The 18,191-nt window shown below is 43.8% G+C and overlaps 1 protein-coding gene across 2 annotated transcripts in view; it reads left to right on the top strand.

Annotated features, from left to right (window-relative positions):
- LOC138736331 (glutamine--fructose-6-phosphate aminotransferase [isomerizing] 1-like) overlaps positions 1-18,191 on the top strand; it is an 81,200-nt gene that overhangs the window by 43,864 nt on the left and 19,145 nt on the right. For both annotated transcript variants that reach the window (XM_069885663.1, XM_069885662.1), the window contains exons 12-14: positions 1,390-1,487; positions 5,234-5,354; positions 15,956-16,113. In XM_069885663.1, coding sequence (XP_069741764.1) covers positions 1,390-1,487; positions 5,234-5,354; positions 15,956-16,113 — 377 coding nt within the window. The remainder of the gene's footprint in view (positions 1-1,389; positions 1,488-5,233; positions 5,355-15,955; positions 16,114-18,191) is intronic.

Below are 18,191 nucleotides of genomic sequence, written 5' to 3'. Positions count from 1 at the left end.
TATATTCCTTAGTCCAGAAGAATGAGAGATCTTGCACAAGATTCTGAGAAGATTTGACGAGTTTCATCATAATGGATTGCCCATTTAAGGCAGAAATGAGGAAGAATTTCTTCAGAGTTGTGAATGTTTGGAATTCTCTACCAGTAGAGGTGGAGTCATTGAATATTTTTAAGACAAGGGTATCAAGAGCTACGTTAGACACAACAAGAAGTGTTTAGCCCAGGATTGGATCAGCCATGATAGAATTGAATGGTGGAGCAGGATCAGGGCAACAAATTTTTTCAAAAGGTTTGCTTCCTGAAAAAATGTAGGGATTATGATAGACAACTTTAAAATGAACACAAAGATAATTTCATATTTGCTGTATCACGTTGAAAATTGGAGAAATATTAAATGATCTGTCATTGAATTTAGCCTGTTTAATTGCACAATGATGCTAACACATTGCATTTGTTCAACTGCCCTAAGAATGTTTTGCCACTGATTTTCATTTGAACTCAGCATCTGATGCCTCTCTTGTCATGGTCCAACGATAGTCTGGCAGCATTGATGGATTTCAGTTATCTTAGATACCACTTTTCCATGGTCACAATGTCCTGGTGAAACCTTTCACCATGTTCGTCACTGACGGCACCAGGATCAGCAGAAACGAAGTCCAAATACAAATGCAGAAAATGAATTTTCAATGACATGTTGCACTTCAGGGTTTTGTATGCTTGAAGTAGGCTTTAAAAATGACCAGAAATCACAATAATAGGCTATATCTAAAATAAATTAAGGTGTCTTTCATTATCAGGAGCCCAAAAAATCCATAAAATACACCCAGTGTTCAGAGAGCAAAAGTCATTGTCCAATGTTATCATTCTACTGCCCAAGTCAAATTCTTTCCCTGAGAGTGGTCCTGCAAGATGCAGCTTGTTCTGAGATCTGCCCCCAGAAGATCCTGATGACCATTCACAGGTCACCAGGTATCAAAGGCTTTCAAACTAGTTTTGGACTGGGGTGTTGATTCCACCTCCCAACTGTGTACATACACAGCAAGCTATTCCACCAATCTAGTCATCATCCAATAGGAAACAACCTTAGTTGCTGCTGGCCTGTGGGTTGTATAATCTAGCCTAACATTGAAGGCTGGCACTACCATTTGTCGTCAGTGGTACACTAGTGCTGTGGCCCAAGCGAGCACAAAATTGTATTTGGATTGTGGCTGTGTAATTCTTAACTCCCTGATGATGGCCACTTCTGACTGTGAAATTTCAGAAATAAAGCTCTGTCATTCCCTTAATGCATTAGTTAATTCCAATTTTGCAATGAATGATTTTATAAAGATCTTGAGTGAAGCTTCGTACACGCTGCAGTGTAACCTGTGCGTTGCCTATTGCTTCTTAGTGATCCTTGGTGGATTAAAGGATTCAATTAAAGAAATCAGAAGATGCAGACGCTTGCTAATTATTGCCTGTGGAACAAGTTATCATTCTGGACTGGCGGTATGTTTTCATTCATGTATAGTAAAATCCCCATTTTCTGGCTTGTACGGTAATCGTGGATGCTGGATTGAGACTCGCTCTTACAATGCCTAACTAATACACCGGCATTAAGAATACCCAGTTTAACAGACAAAAGGCAGTGAAAAATGTAAAGTAATTTGAAAAAAAAACAGTACTGCAGTCTTTTTTATTGTAGAACATATGTAAAGTTCAGTTTAAATTCGAACCCTGGTCACTGGTGCTGTAACAGCTTTGCGAACCATGCTAACCTTTGAAATTAACCTGCCCTCTCCCAAGTTTACAGATAAAGCCTTACTAATATACCTAATACAAATACAGATAAAGACTTACTAGACACGGATAGGGAGACACTTTGGGAGAGTCGCCCCAGTGGTGAGCAGCATTGGCCATTTTTTCATCTTGGGTGCCGCCATTTAATTTCAACACAACTTTATTGAAATATTATGCAAACAGCTTCTGTGGGTGGGGCACAATTGGCTGATCCGACTCACCTCCACCTGCAAGTGTCTCGGTCAGGCCCTCAGCACACCTTCCTCGCACTGACAACCCGACTCACCTCCGTGCAAGTGTCCCGGTCAGGTCCTCGGTGTACCTTCCTCACGCTGACAACGTAACTCACCTCCACGCAAGTGGTGACAGCAAAAAGGAATCCACACCCATTGAAGGGCTTTGCTAGTTTAGTGGGGCAAGCCTGTGTGATTCCAACAAAGTCTCAGCATTTCCTCACTGGCTCCATTTACCCAGTCGTATTTATTTATATTATCAATTTTTTCTCTCTCTCTGCTAGTCATTGAGTTTCCGGTCGATTGAATTCCGGATAATGGGGATTTTACTATATCAAAGTTGGAGCAAATATAAAAAGATTGGTTTTGCTGTGACCATCCTATTAAATCAATGATATGGACAGAACAGTTTATTTTCTGTTTGATCCATGCACGGGTTAATTTGTATTTCCTTCCTTGGTTGTGGGTCTTGTGGCCCATATTGTTTGCCAGCTGCCCGTGAAAATACTCAACAGCCTTCTTGCTTGGTGTCCTCTGGACGTAGTGGGGAGTTAGCTGGTGGTGTGCGGCTCGTATTAGGCACAGGCCTGGTGAAAGTCTAATGCAGATGTTGAACTGAGTACAACTAGTAAATTCTCAAGGTACTCAGTAAGTCGGGTACATCTGTGGAGAGAGAAACCGTGTTATCAGTTCACATTATTACCTTTTGAAAATTAGCAGATCTCCCTGTTCCTTTTTTTAAAAAAAGAGATTTCAAAAATGAAACTTACTTTAGCGCTTGTGCGATGAAAGATTATCATTTAGAACATGGACATGTCCAACCCAGGAACAGGTTCTTTGGCCCACCAAATCAAACTAATCCCATCTGCCTGCATGTGGCCCAGATCTCTCCATCACCTGTTTGTTCATGTGCCTGCCTGTCTAAATTCTTTTTAACCATAACCATCATACCCACTTCGATCACTTCTCCCTGGAAGTCCACTCCAGGTACCTACTACTTTCCATATGTTTAAAAAAAGAAAAACTCCTTGTTTCTTTTCAATAAATCGATTTTTTTTTCCCCCCTCAACTGTCTTTGGTAAAAATCTTTCTCTCATCCCAATTTCTCATACTTTGTCTTGCCTCTCTTCCCCATAGGCAGAACAATTTCAATCCCACCAGCTTCTGCATGTGACACAATATTCTCCTGCACTTCCACCAACTTCAGCGCCATCCCGCCACACTCTCCCACCTCGATCTGCTTTTCGGAGTGATCAGTCTCTCTGAGACTCCCACCCCCAGAACGCTACTGGCACATCTCACCCCCTCGCCTCCACCCAAGGCCACAAACAGACCTGCAGAGCTTTACGTGCACATTGTCCAACCTCCTCGATATCGGTGAGGCCAAACCCAGATTGTGCGACTATTCTGTTGATGATCTGTGCTCTGAGGGCCCAGAGAACTCCCAGGTTGTCAACCATTTCACTGCCCCTTGCCACTCCCGCACAGGCGTGGCTTTGCTCACCTCATTCACTGGGTGGATTGTGTGGGTGGGGGATGTTGGGTGAGGATAGTGAAGTAGTAGGTTGGAGAGAAGATTGATGATGATGGATGAGGAAGGGGAACGAAAAGTCCCTTTGGTATTCGGAAGGGACAAGCATCCACTGATTACTCTGATGTGTCTAATTTATTGTAGATCTCTATCTGGGATCTGTCTCTCAGCTGGCATTGTCTGTTGTCTAATGGTGACAAATTGTCTTCTGAGGCTGATGGGGAGGTGTTTCACACTTCATTAATCCTGTTCGATTATAATGAAGCAATTATCTCTCCAGAAATTGAATTCATATGTAAATTGTAGCACTGTCAAGCTCTACACCATTGCTGCTCCCCCCCCTCCCCGCAGCCCAACTTCCCTGATGCAGCGCCATTCCTGTCTACGTGCGAATGTTTTCTTGGAACCTGTGACGTCGCTGGGTGAGTGAGGAGGTGGGTTGGCTCGGCTTTCAGGAAGGTCTAGTCTTTGTTGATCCACGTCCACTTTTTGCTGCCAGCGTTTTGTTGAGGGTTCTCCTCCAGATTGGTGTGTTCTTTTCTCCCCTCGAGGAGCACAAGGTGTGATGTCCCATCCCTTACTGCAATACTGCAAATCAGAAGTCAGTGATGTTTTTTTCACTAAGACCACAATGTAATCTCATTTTCAGCAGGTGAGCTTGGTTGCTGCAGTTTTAAGATGATATTTTGTTGATTATGGAAAATAGCCATAGAGTCACAAAAATCGGAAAAGCACAGCAGAGAAGCAGGCCCATCGCCCAGTGATGTCAGTGGTGGCTATCAAGCAAGCATTTATTTATTCTCCCTACATTTCTCCACCTACATGTACTCACCCTACACACTACTGGCACTTTACCAATAGCTGATTAACCCACCAACCCACAGATCTTTGGGATAAGGGAGGAAAGCAAGGCATCTTCAGTGGAAACTCGTGTGATCATGCGCCAACTCCACGCAGCCAGCGTAGATCAAACCTCGTCTTTGAGGCAGCAGTTTTACCAGTTCTGGCACTGAGCCACCCCTGCAACTCCGGTGTAATCCTTCTTAAGCGAATGCAAGAAAGAACTTTGTGTGAGGCATACCCTATTGGGCAAGTGTTTCGCTGGATACGTGGATATTGTGATACACAAAAATGCTGGAGGAACTCAGCAGATCACACAGCACCCATAGGAGGTAAAAGGCAGTTGACATTTTGGCTAGTGCCCCGCTACCTCCAGCATAGGAAATGGGTCCCCACCTCTTCCCCTTTGGGAGTTTCTCGCCCTGACTGTCCCCTCAGCAGAGGCCCCAACAACAGCACCATTGGGACCCCAATGGGCCTGATTATGGGCCTGAGCTCTTTTTTGGGACTCAGCCATGAAACGTTGATCCCCTTTGACTTCCTCTGGATGTTGCATGATCTGCTGAGTTTTACTGCTTTAGACCCCAGCATCTGCAGACTTGTTCGACTCCATAAAGCTGCAATAATGCAGTGATCTTGTCAAAGTTCTGTAAAACTGCAGTGTCTCTTCCTCTCTCTGTGCTCAATCCTGCTGGAAACATAACCCTCGTAATCATGACTTTCTATGAGCATGTTCCCTTTGTGTTTCATCCTGATCCCTCTGCATATCCACACTTGAAATTGTTTCATCATATAAAAGACATTCTGTTTTCTGTTCCTAACCTCCACCTGGTTCCTGTTTATTCTCGCAGACCCGCCAAATCCTCGAGGAACTGACCGAGCTGCCAGTCATGGTGGAACTTTCCAGCGATTTCCTGGATCGCGGTACGCCTGTCTTCCGGGACGATGTCTGCTTTTTCCTCAGCCAGTCAGGTACCGTGTCGCTCTTATGAATTGCGATTCATAGATGTGCTTGCAGCGTTATTAAACAACACCAGCGATCGGTGGCCAAGTGGAAATGGAGGCGAGCCAACTTGAGCTTCCTCAGTTCATTGCCAATGGTCACATCACAGGGCAGTTTAGAGCATGGGATTGGAGTCCCACAGAAAGGAAAGAAAGTAACATAAAAGATGTGAAAAGTGTATTCAAATAGATAAAGAGCTAAAGAGAAACGAGGGTAGAGGTTGGCCCACAGGAAAGGTACGCTGGGGAGATAATAGTGGGGGACAAGGAAATGGCGACAAACTCGATAAGCATTTTGCATCAGTTTTCACTGTGAGAGATGACAGAAGTTTGACAATGTTGGGGGGAGAAGTAGGAGGGTGCACTCACTATTTTGGATCACAGATGAGTATGAATTTCTTTTAAAATTTAGACATGCAGCACGGTAACGGGCTGTTTCAGTCCACGAGTCCCTGCCACTCAATTTACACCCAATTACATACACCCCCGGTACGTTTTGAAGGGTGGGAGGAAACTGGAGCCCCCGGGGAAAACCCACACAGACACGGGGAGAACGTACAAACTCCTTACAGACAGCGCGGGATTCAAACCCCGGTCCCGATCGCTGGCGCTGTAAAGGCGTTGTGCTAACCTTGCCACCCAAATTTACCTGTCCATCTCGTCTTTATTCCTCCTCAAATTCGAATTTGCAAAGTAAAGCCTGAGAATCTCCGAGCAATCCAGATTCAGTTAAATAACAGACTAAACTGACTGGAGGTAGATACGGACACAGATCTATTTGTCGTATGTCAGCTCTAGGAAGTACATCAATAATTTGGAAGGGGTGCAGAGGAGATTCACCTGCTGGGTTGCTGCTGGGACTGGAGGGGTTGAGTTGCACGAAGGTTGGATAGACTCGACTTATTTTCTTGGAAGACAGATAGCTTAGGGGTGATCTTGAAAAGGTTTACAAAGTTATGATGGATAAAGTGAATGCGCATCATCTTTTTCCCAGGGTAGATGACTTTAGAACTAGAGGGCAAGGTGAGATGGGAAAGATTTGGAAGGGACCCGTGAGGCCTTTTTTTAAAACTGGGAGTGCAGTCTACATCTGGAATGAGCTGCCAAAGGTAACTGTAGAAGCACAACATTCAAAAGGCATTTGGACAGATTAATGGAAAAGATATGGGTCAAATATAGGCAAATGGGATTAGGCCAGAATGCCAAATTGAGTTGGGCTGAAAAGCCTGTTTGACACTATCTGAATGTAGGCCCTTTTACACTGCCCTTGAAAGACAGTAATCAACCGCCTTTTAACCGCTTCATTTACCTGTGTGAAAGCGACGAATGCGAGATAGGGGCCATTTTCATCCTGCCAAGGTAGGTAGTATCGTGTTTCGCATCAGCTCCTTGTAAAAAGCTCACCTGCCTTCCCGGGACACCGACGCCGTAATGCTGCAGGTCCTGCCTCCTTATGCGCTGGGATGCCGGGTCCCTCCTATGTAGAAGGTCGCACAGACCTGGCTTTTCTTGGCTTAGTGTGACCGACCTGGCTTTAAATACGGATTGTTCATGTGGCAATTCAATGGGAACGCTGTGTAAAAGGGGTACGTGACTCCTCACCTCCATCTTCTTGCATCCTTACAATATTTTTTGATCAGAAGATTACTAAGTAATCTTATTTTTTAAATTATTTGGAAAGACCATATGTAGTATGGGTGGTGCGGTTAGTTGAGGCTAACGGCTACAGTGGTTGAGGTTCAATCCTTATCTTGGGTGCTGCCTGGGTGGAGCTTGCACTTTCTCCCTGTGACTGTGCGAGTTTCTCCCATGTGCTCTTGTCTCGTCCCATGTACCGATCTCGTGCAGGTTGCTGGGCCAATTGTCCACTGGAGGAACTCGGCCGGTCTCGCCGCATCCATAGGAGGTAAAGATATATTACCAACGTTTTTGGCTTGAGCCCTTCTTCAAAGTAGCAGTAAAAAGCACCTGAATTAAAAGGCTGGGAGAGAGAAGGGGTACATACCAACAGACAACCAGTGTTAATTGGATCTGATAAGGGGACAGGCGGGAGGAAAGGTGAGAATTGATTGGGGGAAGGGAGGGTTGTTTTTGGCTGCTGGGAGAAGGAAAGAGGGGGGAGAAACAGAGCTGGAGGAAAGAAGACCTAGGGAAAGATAGGTGGGTGGTGATGCCTGCCTGCTTTTTACTTGTGCCTTGAAGAAGGGCTCAAACCTAAAATGTCAGTAATGTTTCTTTACCTCCTCTAGATGCTGCAAGAGCTGGGTTCCTCCAGCATCTCTGTGTTTTAATTACAATCACAGCAGCTGCAGACTTTCTTGTTTCACTGAATTGTCCACTGTAAATTGCTGTTAGTGTGAAGGTGAGTGCTGCAGTCAGAGATTGAAAATTGATGTAATTGATGTTGATGTCGGGTGGCATCCACGTTCATCAGATGTCCCAGTGTGTGACTGTTATCCCCAAGTGGTGATTCAATTTGAACAGTTATAGGATCTCAAATAATTCCCCCCCCCCGCAATGTGGTTTGATTGGCTCATTCCGAAAGTATTAGACTTTAACCATGTCAAGTGATGCTGGCCGCCCAAATTTCTTTCTTTGGCAGTAGTTATTGAATTGTCATTATCACCCTTTATTGGATGAGGCATCAAGGACTAAAGCACCATCTGGGTTTTTACGACCTTCAAGTCCAGAATGAACTGATACTCTCTCCGTGGGTCTGGTGGGCTACAAAGTGGATGGTTACTTGTTTGATCCCAGGCCACATGCATGTTAGCTGTGTGACAGGGTATTTAGAGGTGGCTTGAGAGGAATTGTTAGAGCAGCTTGCACACACACATTTTAAAACCCAGAACTTTTTCAGGACTTTGGCAGAAAGAGCAACCAAGTTGCAGAATCCAGCTGGCCTGGGAGAGCATGTGATTTTTGCAGGCAGGGTCAGAACAATCTGGCTCTCAGAGAGGGAGGGAGTGAAACAGAGAGGAGAGTCACAGAAATCAATTCCAGAGGAACAAGCTGGCAAACTTTGGAAGGCTGCTTGGTCAAAGGAGAAGACTGGTGGTCTGAAAAGTAACCTGAAAGAAAGAGGATCATCTGGAGAACCCTGAAGGGGGCAAGTTTCGTCAGCAAGACTGATTGAGAAGGAATCAGATGCGGATGTCCTGGAAAAGGAATCTCTCTCTGAAAACCAGCAAGAACCCTCCTGAGTGGTAACCATTTGCCTGTTAAGCACCAAAGCCTGGTGAACTTTGTTAATACTAACTTCTGTGCACAGAACAAGAATTGCCTGCCACCAGTGAGATTGGACGGTGATCCAAAGAACTTTTCTAATCTTAAATACTCATGGCACACACCTGTGCTTAGTATTAGAGGGGGGATTAAGTAGGTTAGGTAGATTAAGTAATAAGTTAAAGTTTAATTCTGTTTTCTTGTTTAATTATAATTAAAAACTACTTTTGTTTAAGTAACCCTGTGTTGTGGTGCATATCTAATGCTGCTGGTTTGTGGGGTCCTCTGGACTTCGTAACAGCTGATTCTCTTGAGATGACCGTGGAGTTGCCACAACTGGATTAACCCTTTGGACTCCATACCCAGGTTTTTAGGGACAACCAACAAGCGCATATACTCTGTGTCCCTGGTTTTATACCCAACCTGATGTTCGACCGTAGTTTACCCATGGACCCAGTCCGGAGTATATATTATGAAGGGTTAAGAATGGCTGGAGTCCAAAGGGATAATGGCTGATTTGTCAAAAGCCTCTTTGCTGCCCTGACTCGCATAGGAAGTGGATATAGACTCCAGGTTTGAGGAATGAAAGTAATTTGTAGCACTTTTTAGACCATTAATTATTTGAATGCTATTTTTTCATCTTAATCAATGACTTTCAAATTCCTTTGATCGTTGTGGGCCGAGGATGTGATTCACCCAGTTGTTAAAGACTTCAGAACAGCTTGGTGAGTTACGTTTGTTATCGCTCCACCCACTGAACCTTGGAGCTGGTTCACGTTGGGAGATCAACAAAAGGTGTAACTGTGGACTTGGTTTTTAGGGTGGCAGTGCCAAGTGGGTGTTAGTCCAAGACAACATTTCTCGTAGAGCATCTTGCCAACCCACCACATTAAAACATTCTAGAATGCTTCTGGTGATGAACTTCAACAAATGTAACATTAGATTACTTAACAATCTTTAATACAGTAAAAAAAAACACCTTGGTATCCAACACCTATGGGGATTGGTAGATGCGGATAAGTGAATTTTCTGGTTGCTTGAGATGCGGGTTGTATGATTGGCAAACCTATGGCGAGGAGCGCCAATTTTAAACCTGTATTTTTTAAACATAGTTATTTCTTGTGTTTTTTTTTGTCAGATGGTTGAGGCTGCTGGTTGGCTTGAATTCAGGATAACACATTATCATTATTGGGTTTCCCTTTCAACCTCATCAGTTTTTTAAAAAAAAAATTGCCCAGCTTTAGCTGGCCTCTCGAGTATCTCACTCAGGTATCCTTTTAATGTGGGTGTACATGTCTGCCTAATGTGTGTGGGTGTAGAGATACACTGGTTTATAAGGAACCTTATCTAATGAGTGTATTCGCAGGATTGTGAACCCTTGGGACATTTGGTCTTCAACCTCCTGACACAAATATAGATACAAATATAAAAATACTCCCATGCAAAAAATGTTCAGGAAACAGCTGCTGTGCTCTGAGCAGTCTGGTTTATTAAAGGTCACTGCTGTAGTATCAAGGCAGAATCGTAGTTTGTTATGCCTTGAGCTGCAAACTCTTATCAAGGTTAACCGACAGTCATTCTGTTGAATGAAACCTCTGTAGACTTCTGTTTGGAGTTCATGAAGGTTAGTTAATTATTTGTGGAAAAGTAGATGAAGAGTGGTAATGTCATACAAGGTCTCATTTGCCTTGTCTTTTAACCAGACCTATTGTATATCAGTCCTGTTCTTTGTCAACATTCGACAGCATCTCCTTTTCTTTTATGACAATTTACTCATGCACTTCGACCACGATGCTGATGCCAAATGCTCGTGCCACTAGTAAATCTCTGGTGCAGTGTGGACGATTACTTCTGGATTGGCATAGCCGTTGTAACATGGGTGCACCGCTATTTTCCCGACATAGGCCCGAGCTCTGTTCTGACTGACCAGTCGTACCTCGAAACGGATGCAAGTCAGAAGTATGTTAGCGTGGCCTGTAGAAGTCATAAATCAAGTTTTTTTCAATTCCAAATCGAGCATCTTCCTCAGCTTCTTGTCAGGTCCATCAGCAGGGAATGGGTTTTTCCCTCTTGCTCGCTTACCGAATGGCAACTGAGAGACCGTCACTATCGTACACATGCAGCTGTTATTTTCTTCGGTCATATATACGGATGGTCGTTAGTTGGGGAGAGGCTGGATACTAGAACTTTATTCCAGAAACGCAAAGTCAGGAAACCATGAAGAAAAATTATTTGTGGACGATCTCGATGAAGGGCTCCTGCTGGAAATGTCGACTATTCTTCTTCTCCCGCTGATGCTACTCGACTCGCTGAGCTCCTCCAGCAGATTGTTCTCTTTGCGCGGCAAGAAGTTAAACACGAAAGTCTGTAGACACAGCGACTGAAGTGAAAACACAAGGCTGGAGAAACTCAGCAGGCCAAACAGTGTACTTTATATAGCAAGGATAATTTTTGGGCTGGAGCCCTTCAAGTATTGACTTTTATCCACACAGAGGGAAAAAAAAATGTTTCAGATCACTGACACTTCCATTACCCGACCCATTACCTCTTACATTCTGATCTGCTGAATAAATCCAGCTTTTTTTACATTTTGGATTTCCCGCTTCTGCTGGTTTATTCCTTGTTGTTGACTTTTCATCGGGTCCTAACAATGGCTTGAACTGAAAATCCCTCCTATCAAGTTTGTGGCGCATTTCCAGCCCCACTCAAAACCACATAGTCCCTAATCTGACTATGATATTACAAATGTGTACAAATCCTGTCCTGAAGTGTCCACTCAAATAGTTGCCCCTACCACTAATGAGAGCCTTACCGGGCAATAATTTCCTGGATTGCCCATACTTCCTTTGCAAAGGAACAACATTGGTTGCTCTACCATCCTCTGGGACCATACCTTTTGCTAGTGAAGACACAAAGATCTTCATGAAGGCCCCAGAACTTGCCTTTTGCAGTAAGCTAGGATGTATCCCATCAGACCTTGTGGATTATCCACTGTTAATGCTCCTCAAAAGATGGCTCTTGATCTCAAAATGTCCTCACACATGAGCATTCTCCATAGTCTGCTCCCAATTTCTATTTTCCACATCCTTCAATGCAAAGTATTCAGTACTGTTATGAGCCAAGAGGACCCATAAACCCAGCAGCAATAGATATTCTCCAAGACAAATGGTCACTCAAACAAACATTGCTTTTAATTATCTTTAAACATGAAAATCGAATCAAACTTTAACTTATCTCTATTGACTTATTTAACCTAACGTAACCCCCTTCTAATTCTAAGCGCACGTGTATGTAATGTGTGTGTGTAAGTTCAGAAAAGTTATTTGGTTCAATCTCACTTCTCAATCCTCCAAGTTCATTGGTTGCAGGCAATTCTTATACTGTGTGCAGAATTTAACATGTTTGAAGTTCACCAGGCTTTGGTGCTTGAAAGGTAAATGGCTACCACTCAGGAAGGTTCTTGTTGGTTTTCAGAGAGAGATTTGTTATTCCAGGACATCCTCAACTGATGTACTTCCATCAGCCACTCCAGTGTCTCGCTGACAAAACTTGCCCATTCAGGCATCTCCAGATGATAACTTCTTTCTTTCAGGTCACCACAAAGTTCCTTTTTGTTTCCCTTATTCCAAGTGAAACATTAGACAGCCAGTCCTCTCCTCTTGCACGAACCACAAGGGCTTTGACCAGGCCATCTTCTAAAAGGCTTTCCCCAAGCTTGCCAGATTGTCCTGTTCCAGTTCCAGCTACTTCTGCTCTCTCTGAGAGAAAGCCTGTTTGACTCTGTCTGCTTGCAAAACCACATGACCCTCTCAGAACAGCAAGTTCTCTTCCAGACAGCAGCGGCTCCAACATGCTCTTTCATCTGTTGCCTTTTGTAAACAACAATCTATTAGTGAAGTCTCTTGAGCACTCTTCAAAGCTCTTGCAAAAGCTGTGAGGCCCCGATATGTCTAGCATTAGCAGAGTTCCACTATTTCAGAAAAGATCTGTTTTAAAGTGTTTGTATGTAACCTAATCTAACAAACCTTTCCCATTTAACTCCCAAAAACATAGCTATATACTCTGTCAAGTACCTTGCCCAATTCTCCACACTTCAAGTATAAAATTCTCTCTCTTTGTCAATGAATGATCCTACCAGTCCCTAATTATCTTCTTGGGTTTAACATGAGTATAAAATTTCTCAGGGTTCTCTTTAATCCTGCTCACCAAGGACATGTTCATTGTCCCTTTTGACTTCCTAAATCCTACAGTCAATGCATTTCTTGTGTTCTTCCAGGGCCCTGTCTGATTTTAATCTTCCTCATTCTTGCATTTACTTTTGGACTAAATTGGACTAATCGGTGCTGCGCAATTGCTCAGGAAAAGGAGGTGTAGGGTGCTCCTTCCATCCGATAGCCTATAGGCCACCCTTGGGCAAAGTGTGGTGCCTGTTTAACCTCCCATGGTCTTGTGAAGCCATGGATTGCATGGTGGATGGTTTTTTACAAGCAGATTCTACAAATTGGACTTTATGATTGTAAGATTAAAGACAGATGAATCTGCTGATTGTTGGGCAGGGTTATCCATCCAGTATGGACACTGCAACTGAAGAGGGCAATGGGGAACCACTTCAGTATTTTTCCCTTGTATAATCATGAACTCAACATCAACTACGGACTCAGCTCAAAGATGGAGCCTTTACTGAGGCAACAACTAATTTCAGAGGGTCAGAGATTGTGTTGGAGAGGCGTGATCGCCCATGCCGAATGGCAGGGCACACAAATGGATGAAATTCACAACTTGATGTAGCCTTGTGTCTTCCTCTGATTATGTCATCACCAACCCCAACCTTAGCTCTAACTCCAGGGGCATCTGCCAAGGACATGAGTTGCTTGAACCCTCCAATGCATTGCCTGTAAACTGCCTCTTTGACCGAGCTTTTGATCTTTTCCCTGAATGTCACTTTACAGGCAGTGTTTTGCCTGACGTGTCTTTGGAATATTTAATTTGTTAAAAGTGTCGCACAAAAGCCACCAATGCAAGAAAAGTGAGGTCACATGATTTTCAGAGTCAAGGATGCTCAGAGGGCATTCTTTATTTCTAAGTTTTAACATCTTTTAACACCCAGATGAGTATTAACTGTCTCCTGGCATCCGTCTTCCATGTAATAGCAATGTTATACATGGTGCCTATTAAATTTTACTGGCAGAACTCAATGGCGTAAAGTGGCATCTGAGCCCAAATCTCAGCATCTTCACTGATGACTCTTGCTCTTGTGTGACGTTCAAAGCCCACAGACTGGAGCAGGCATTCAGTGGTGTTTTCCATCCCTGTAACTCCGTACCTACTGCCGGTTTCCATCTGTGGATAAGAAGCTTTTGCATTTTGAATTTTGTGTACTGTGATTATTCAAGCATTATTTTATAAATCTGGCCACATTAATGCTCCTTGGGGGCAAATTAATGTGTCTATCTTTTTAAAGAAAAATATATCTGAAATCTCATTTGAATTTTTATGAAGATTTGCTTGCCCAGACTTATCAACTGAAGCAGTCAAGGATGACTTTGTTCAAGTTTATTATCATCCAATTGCAGAGTACAACTCGAAGAAACAACCTTTTCCACTCCTCAGTTCAGATTTTTAGATTTATTGTCAGATACATACATGACATCACATACAACCCTGAAATTCTTTTCACTGTGGGCAAGCAAGAATTACGACTATTTCGTTGTGCAAAAAAAACTATACACGGAATAAGCATGTAAACATAATACAGAGAGAATAAAAAAGAAAATCAATGAAATGCACAAGTAAGAGCCCTTAAATGAGTCTCTGAGTTTGTCATTGAGGAGTCTGATGGAGGAGAGGGAGCAGCTGTTCCTGATCCTGATGGTGCGAGTCTTGTGGCACCTACACCTCTTTCCCGATGGCAGCAGTGAGAACAGAGCGTGTGCTGGATGGTGAGGGTCCTTGATGATTGCTGCTGCCTTCCGACAGCAGCGTTCCCTGTAGATGTGCTCAGTAGAGGGGAGGGTTTTGCCTGTGATGTCCTGAGCTGTGTCCACAACCTTTTGCAGGGGTTTGCGCTTGGGGGCATTGGTGTCTGCATACTGTGATGCAGGCGGTCAGCACACTTTCCACCACAGCTCTGTAGAAATTTGCCAGGGTTACTGGTGACATGCCAAAGCTCTGTAAACTCCTGAAAACATACACTCCACAACCAGACATAATACATATAGAGACAAACAATGCATATGCAAGACAAATATGTATCTATAAAAATAAATATTGTTTTGTGAAAATTTGAGTCTCAGGTGGTAAGTCAGCATTCACACTGACTTCTCCAGTTCTCTGACTACTGATCAGGGCACAAGGGGAGCAGGAGTATCTGATAGATCAGGCAGTGAAGTAGTTTGTGTGGTGGTACACCAAAAATTTAGCAGATCAGTTCACCACTAAAGTAAGCTTTAGTTCACTCTCTTCGATAACTAAATGCTGATTCAGAAAGTTTTAAACATTTTGCAGCTTTTAATTTAGTTGTATTTTTTTCCACTTTGTTCTGGAATGTATCAGCATCTCATTCCCATGGTGCTAAATGATTTACATTACTTAAATTATTGATACTGCAAAGACCTTTTGTAGAAAAAGTTTATTTTGTATTGATTCATAATACAGCAAAACCCTCTGTTATCTGGAATTCAAGCAACCAGCAAAAGAAATTGCAGAAAAATTGCCGTTAGTTCACCAATCACGCAACTTGCACTCTTAATCAACCAGAAAATTCACTAATCCGTCATCTACCTGGATACCAGGGGTTTTACTATATTAATTTTCATGCCGTTATATGGTCTCTGTCCTCTAAAATCTTACTGTGTATCCACACCTGGCTTTGTGCTTATCCATGATGTTTAATCTCTGAAATGTACTCTCTCCTCCATCAAAAAAATTAGTACGGTCCTTAGAACTGACTACTGTGATGAAACTTTAAGCCCCCCCTTCCCCTTTGTGGTTTTTGGTGTTGGACGTTTGTGATAATGTTCCCATGTCCTGTAATGATGAAGGTTAACGTTGTTGATAGTGGAGGGGGGTGGGAAGGAGGGAGGGTGGGGGGGGGGAGGAAGGGAGAAAATGACACTGTGTATATTTAATGAGCAGCGTTTGTCTATATTTTGGTTGATACGGTTCACAGTGTGAAAAATAAAAATTGATTTTAAAAAAAGTTGTTGATAGGGAGGAAAATGTGGTTTCTTCATTTGCTTACTGTTTGAGGTTCAGGTGTCAGTGATAAGCTCGCACCCCCATGTCCTGTCGTCAGTGTTAAGCTCAGCAGCCCCATGTCCTGTCACCCATTCTCCGTTGTTGCGCAGGTGAGACCGCTGACACCTTGATGGCCTTGAGGTACTGCAAAGGGAGGCGAGCCCTGACTGTCGGCATCACCAACACAGTGGGGAGTTCCATTTCCCGTGAGACAGACTGTGGAGTTCACGTCAACGCAGGACCAGAAATCGGTGTGGCCAGCACAAAGGTAGGATGGTTGACCTTCTGGATACCCAGTGATGATTTAGAAGCATAACATATTGGGCCAAATGCGTTCCTGAGGGAACAGCACCTCGTATTCCTCCTGGGTAGTCTACAATCCAAATGCTCCAGTTTCTGGTAATCTGCACCCCTCTGCCACTCTTCCTCGCCTTCCACTCACCCATGGCCACTCACGCACCTCTTTCTTTTCAGCCTGTTCTTCCCAGTTTCTCTCACCTCTCCCCACTCCATCTGGCCTCCATCAGTCCCTGATTTAGTTCCTTCCTCATCATCTTCTGCAGCCCCTCCTCTGTCACCATCTCCACACCAGAGTTTATCTGCCAATCCGCCTCACCTCATTTATGTCCATCAAGTTTTTAATGCACCTCTTTAAGAATTCACTCCACAGTCTTCTGTGCTGCGGTGGGTAATAAGTCCTTGCCTCTCCTTATAACTGCCACCAGTTCCAGTAGTATCCTTGTGGATCTTTCTCAGCATAATAACCTCCTGTTACTGAGAGACCAGTCTGTATGCAGAGATCCATGTGTGGTCTCACCAATGTCTTATACATTAGCATCATAGAGTAACAGATCATTATGCTGGGAAGGATGCAGAAAAGATTCACAAGGATGTGACTGGAACTGGGGCCTTTGGTTATAAGGAGAAGAAATATCGGCAAGGGCCTTAACCCCACTGCAGTGTAGAAGATTGAGGGGAGAACTATTGTAGAAGGATGCTAGTGTACAAAACATTTCATCCACTTTCTACAACCTGTCTACACAAGGGGGCAACTTATGACAGTCAATTGAGCTAACGACCTGCCATCTTTAGAAACCAGGACACTGGGGTTGGGGGGAATCCTGCACTGAGAGAGCATGCAAACTTCACCCAGTCAGCACCCAAGAGCAGGACTGAAGCCAGGTCTCCAAAGCTCTGAGTCAGTTAGCTGAGGAACTGTGCTGCCCACAATTGTACAGTCCCTTCTCATGGCATGGATGTTGCAGCAGGATTGCCTTTGATCAGAAAAACTAGTACAGGGGCACTGGGCTGAAGGGCCTTGCAGATCCTTTCTACAGCCTGTGCTGCAACTATAATCTCACTGGGGTGCAGTTGACTCCTGACCTTTAGATTTGATGTGATGAACGCGTTGACTTTCCCCTAGCTCTGCGTCCTCAGAGCCAAACCTCCCTCCCCCAATCTCACCTTCCCTCTCTCCTGTCCTCCTATCCACATCCAATTAGCACCTTTTGTCTGTTGGTCTGTATTCCTCCCCTGCCTTTTATTTTAAATTCAGACACCTTCGCACACACTTTGAAGGGCTCAGGCCCTAAAATGTCAGTAATACATCTTTACCTCCTATGAATGTCACAAGATCAGCTGAGTCCTTCCAGCATTCCTGTGTTTTTACTATAATCACAACATGTGCAGACTTGACTTGTACAAGAAGTGCTCCGAACACTTCTGTGAGTGGTTATTAACATTAATAGATGCTCCTTCAGTTGCCAAACATTGCAATATAACCAAATATTGGAAACGCCCACACTGAGAGGTCCAGATGCTGGAAGTATGTTAAAGATTATTTTATTATCATGTAATAAAACAGAAAATGTGATATTACAAGAAACTTCCTTTAGTCGACTGTCAGCAAAAATTGCCCAGTGCCCCTTGTAGCCAGAGAAAGAGAAGCAAAAGAGAGCTCCCAACTCCTAGAGTCGCTGAGTGTCCACAGCTTCTCCTCCTGGGCTCCCGCAGCTGCACAGCCTTCATCAGCACCCCGAGCTCCAGATCCAAACCTCTGACACGATCAGGAAGCCCTCGGCACCCTCTGGGATATGCCCAGCAAGTTTAGAGCACGTGGAGTCTGGTACTTGTTCGCATAGAGTCCACCCCTGGGTATCACACTCTGAAACTTATGGAGCTGTGGCTTTTACCATAGCAGCACTCCATCCCTAAAAGGCTTAACATGCTTTGCAGATAACCTACTTAGAGCTGCTGATATAATTGACAAGCACAGCAGATACTTGTCCATGCTTCACCAATGTTCTAATTTTAGTTGAAGAAACTGAGATAGCCAGGAACCACAGC

Source organism: Narcine bancroftii, chromosome 6 (assembly GCF_036971445.1).
Source record: "Narcine bancroftii isolate sNarBan1 chromosome 6, sNarBan1.hap1, whole genome shotgun sequence".
NCBI classification, from domain to species: domain Eukaryota; kingdom Metazoa; phylum Chordata; class Chondrichthyes; order Torpediniformes; family Narcinidae; genus Narcine; species Narcine bancroftii.
Note: the sequence above shows the minus strand (reverse complement) of the source record. Positions and strands in the feature narration are given on the sequence as shown.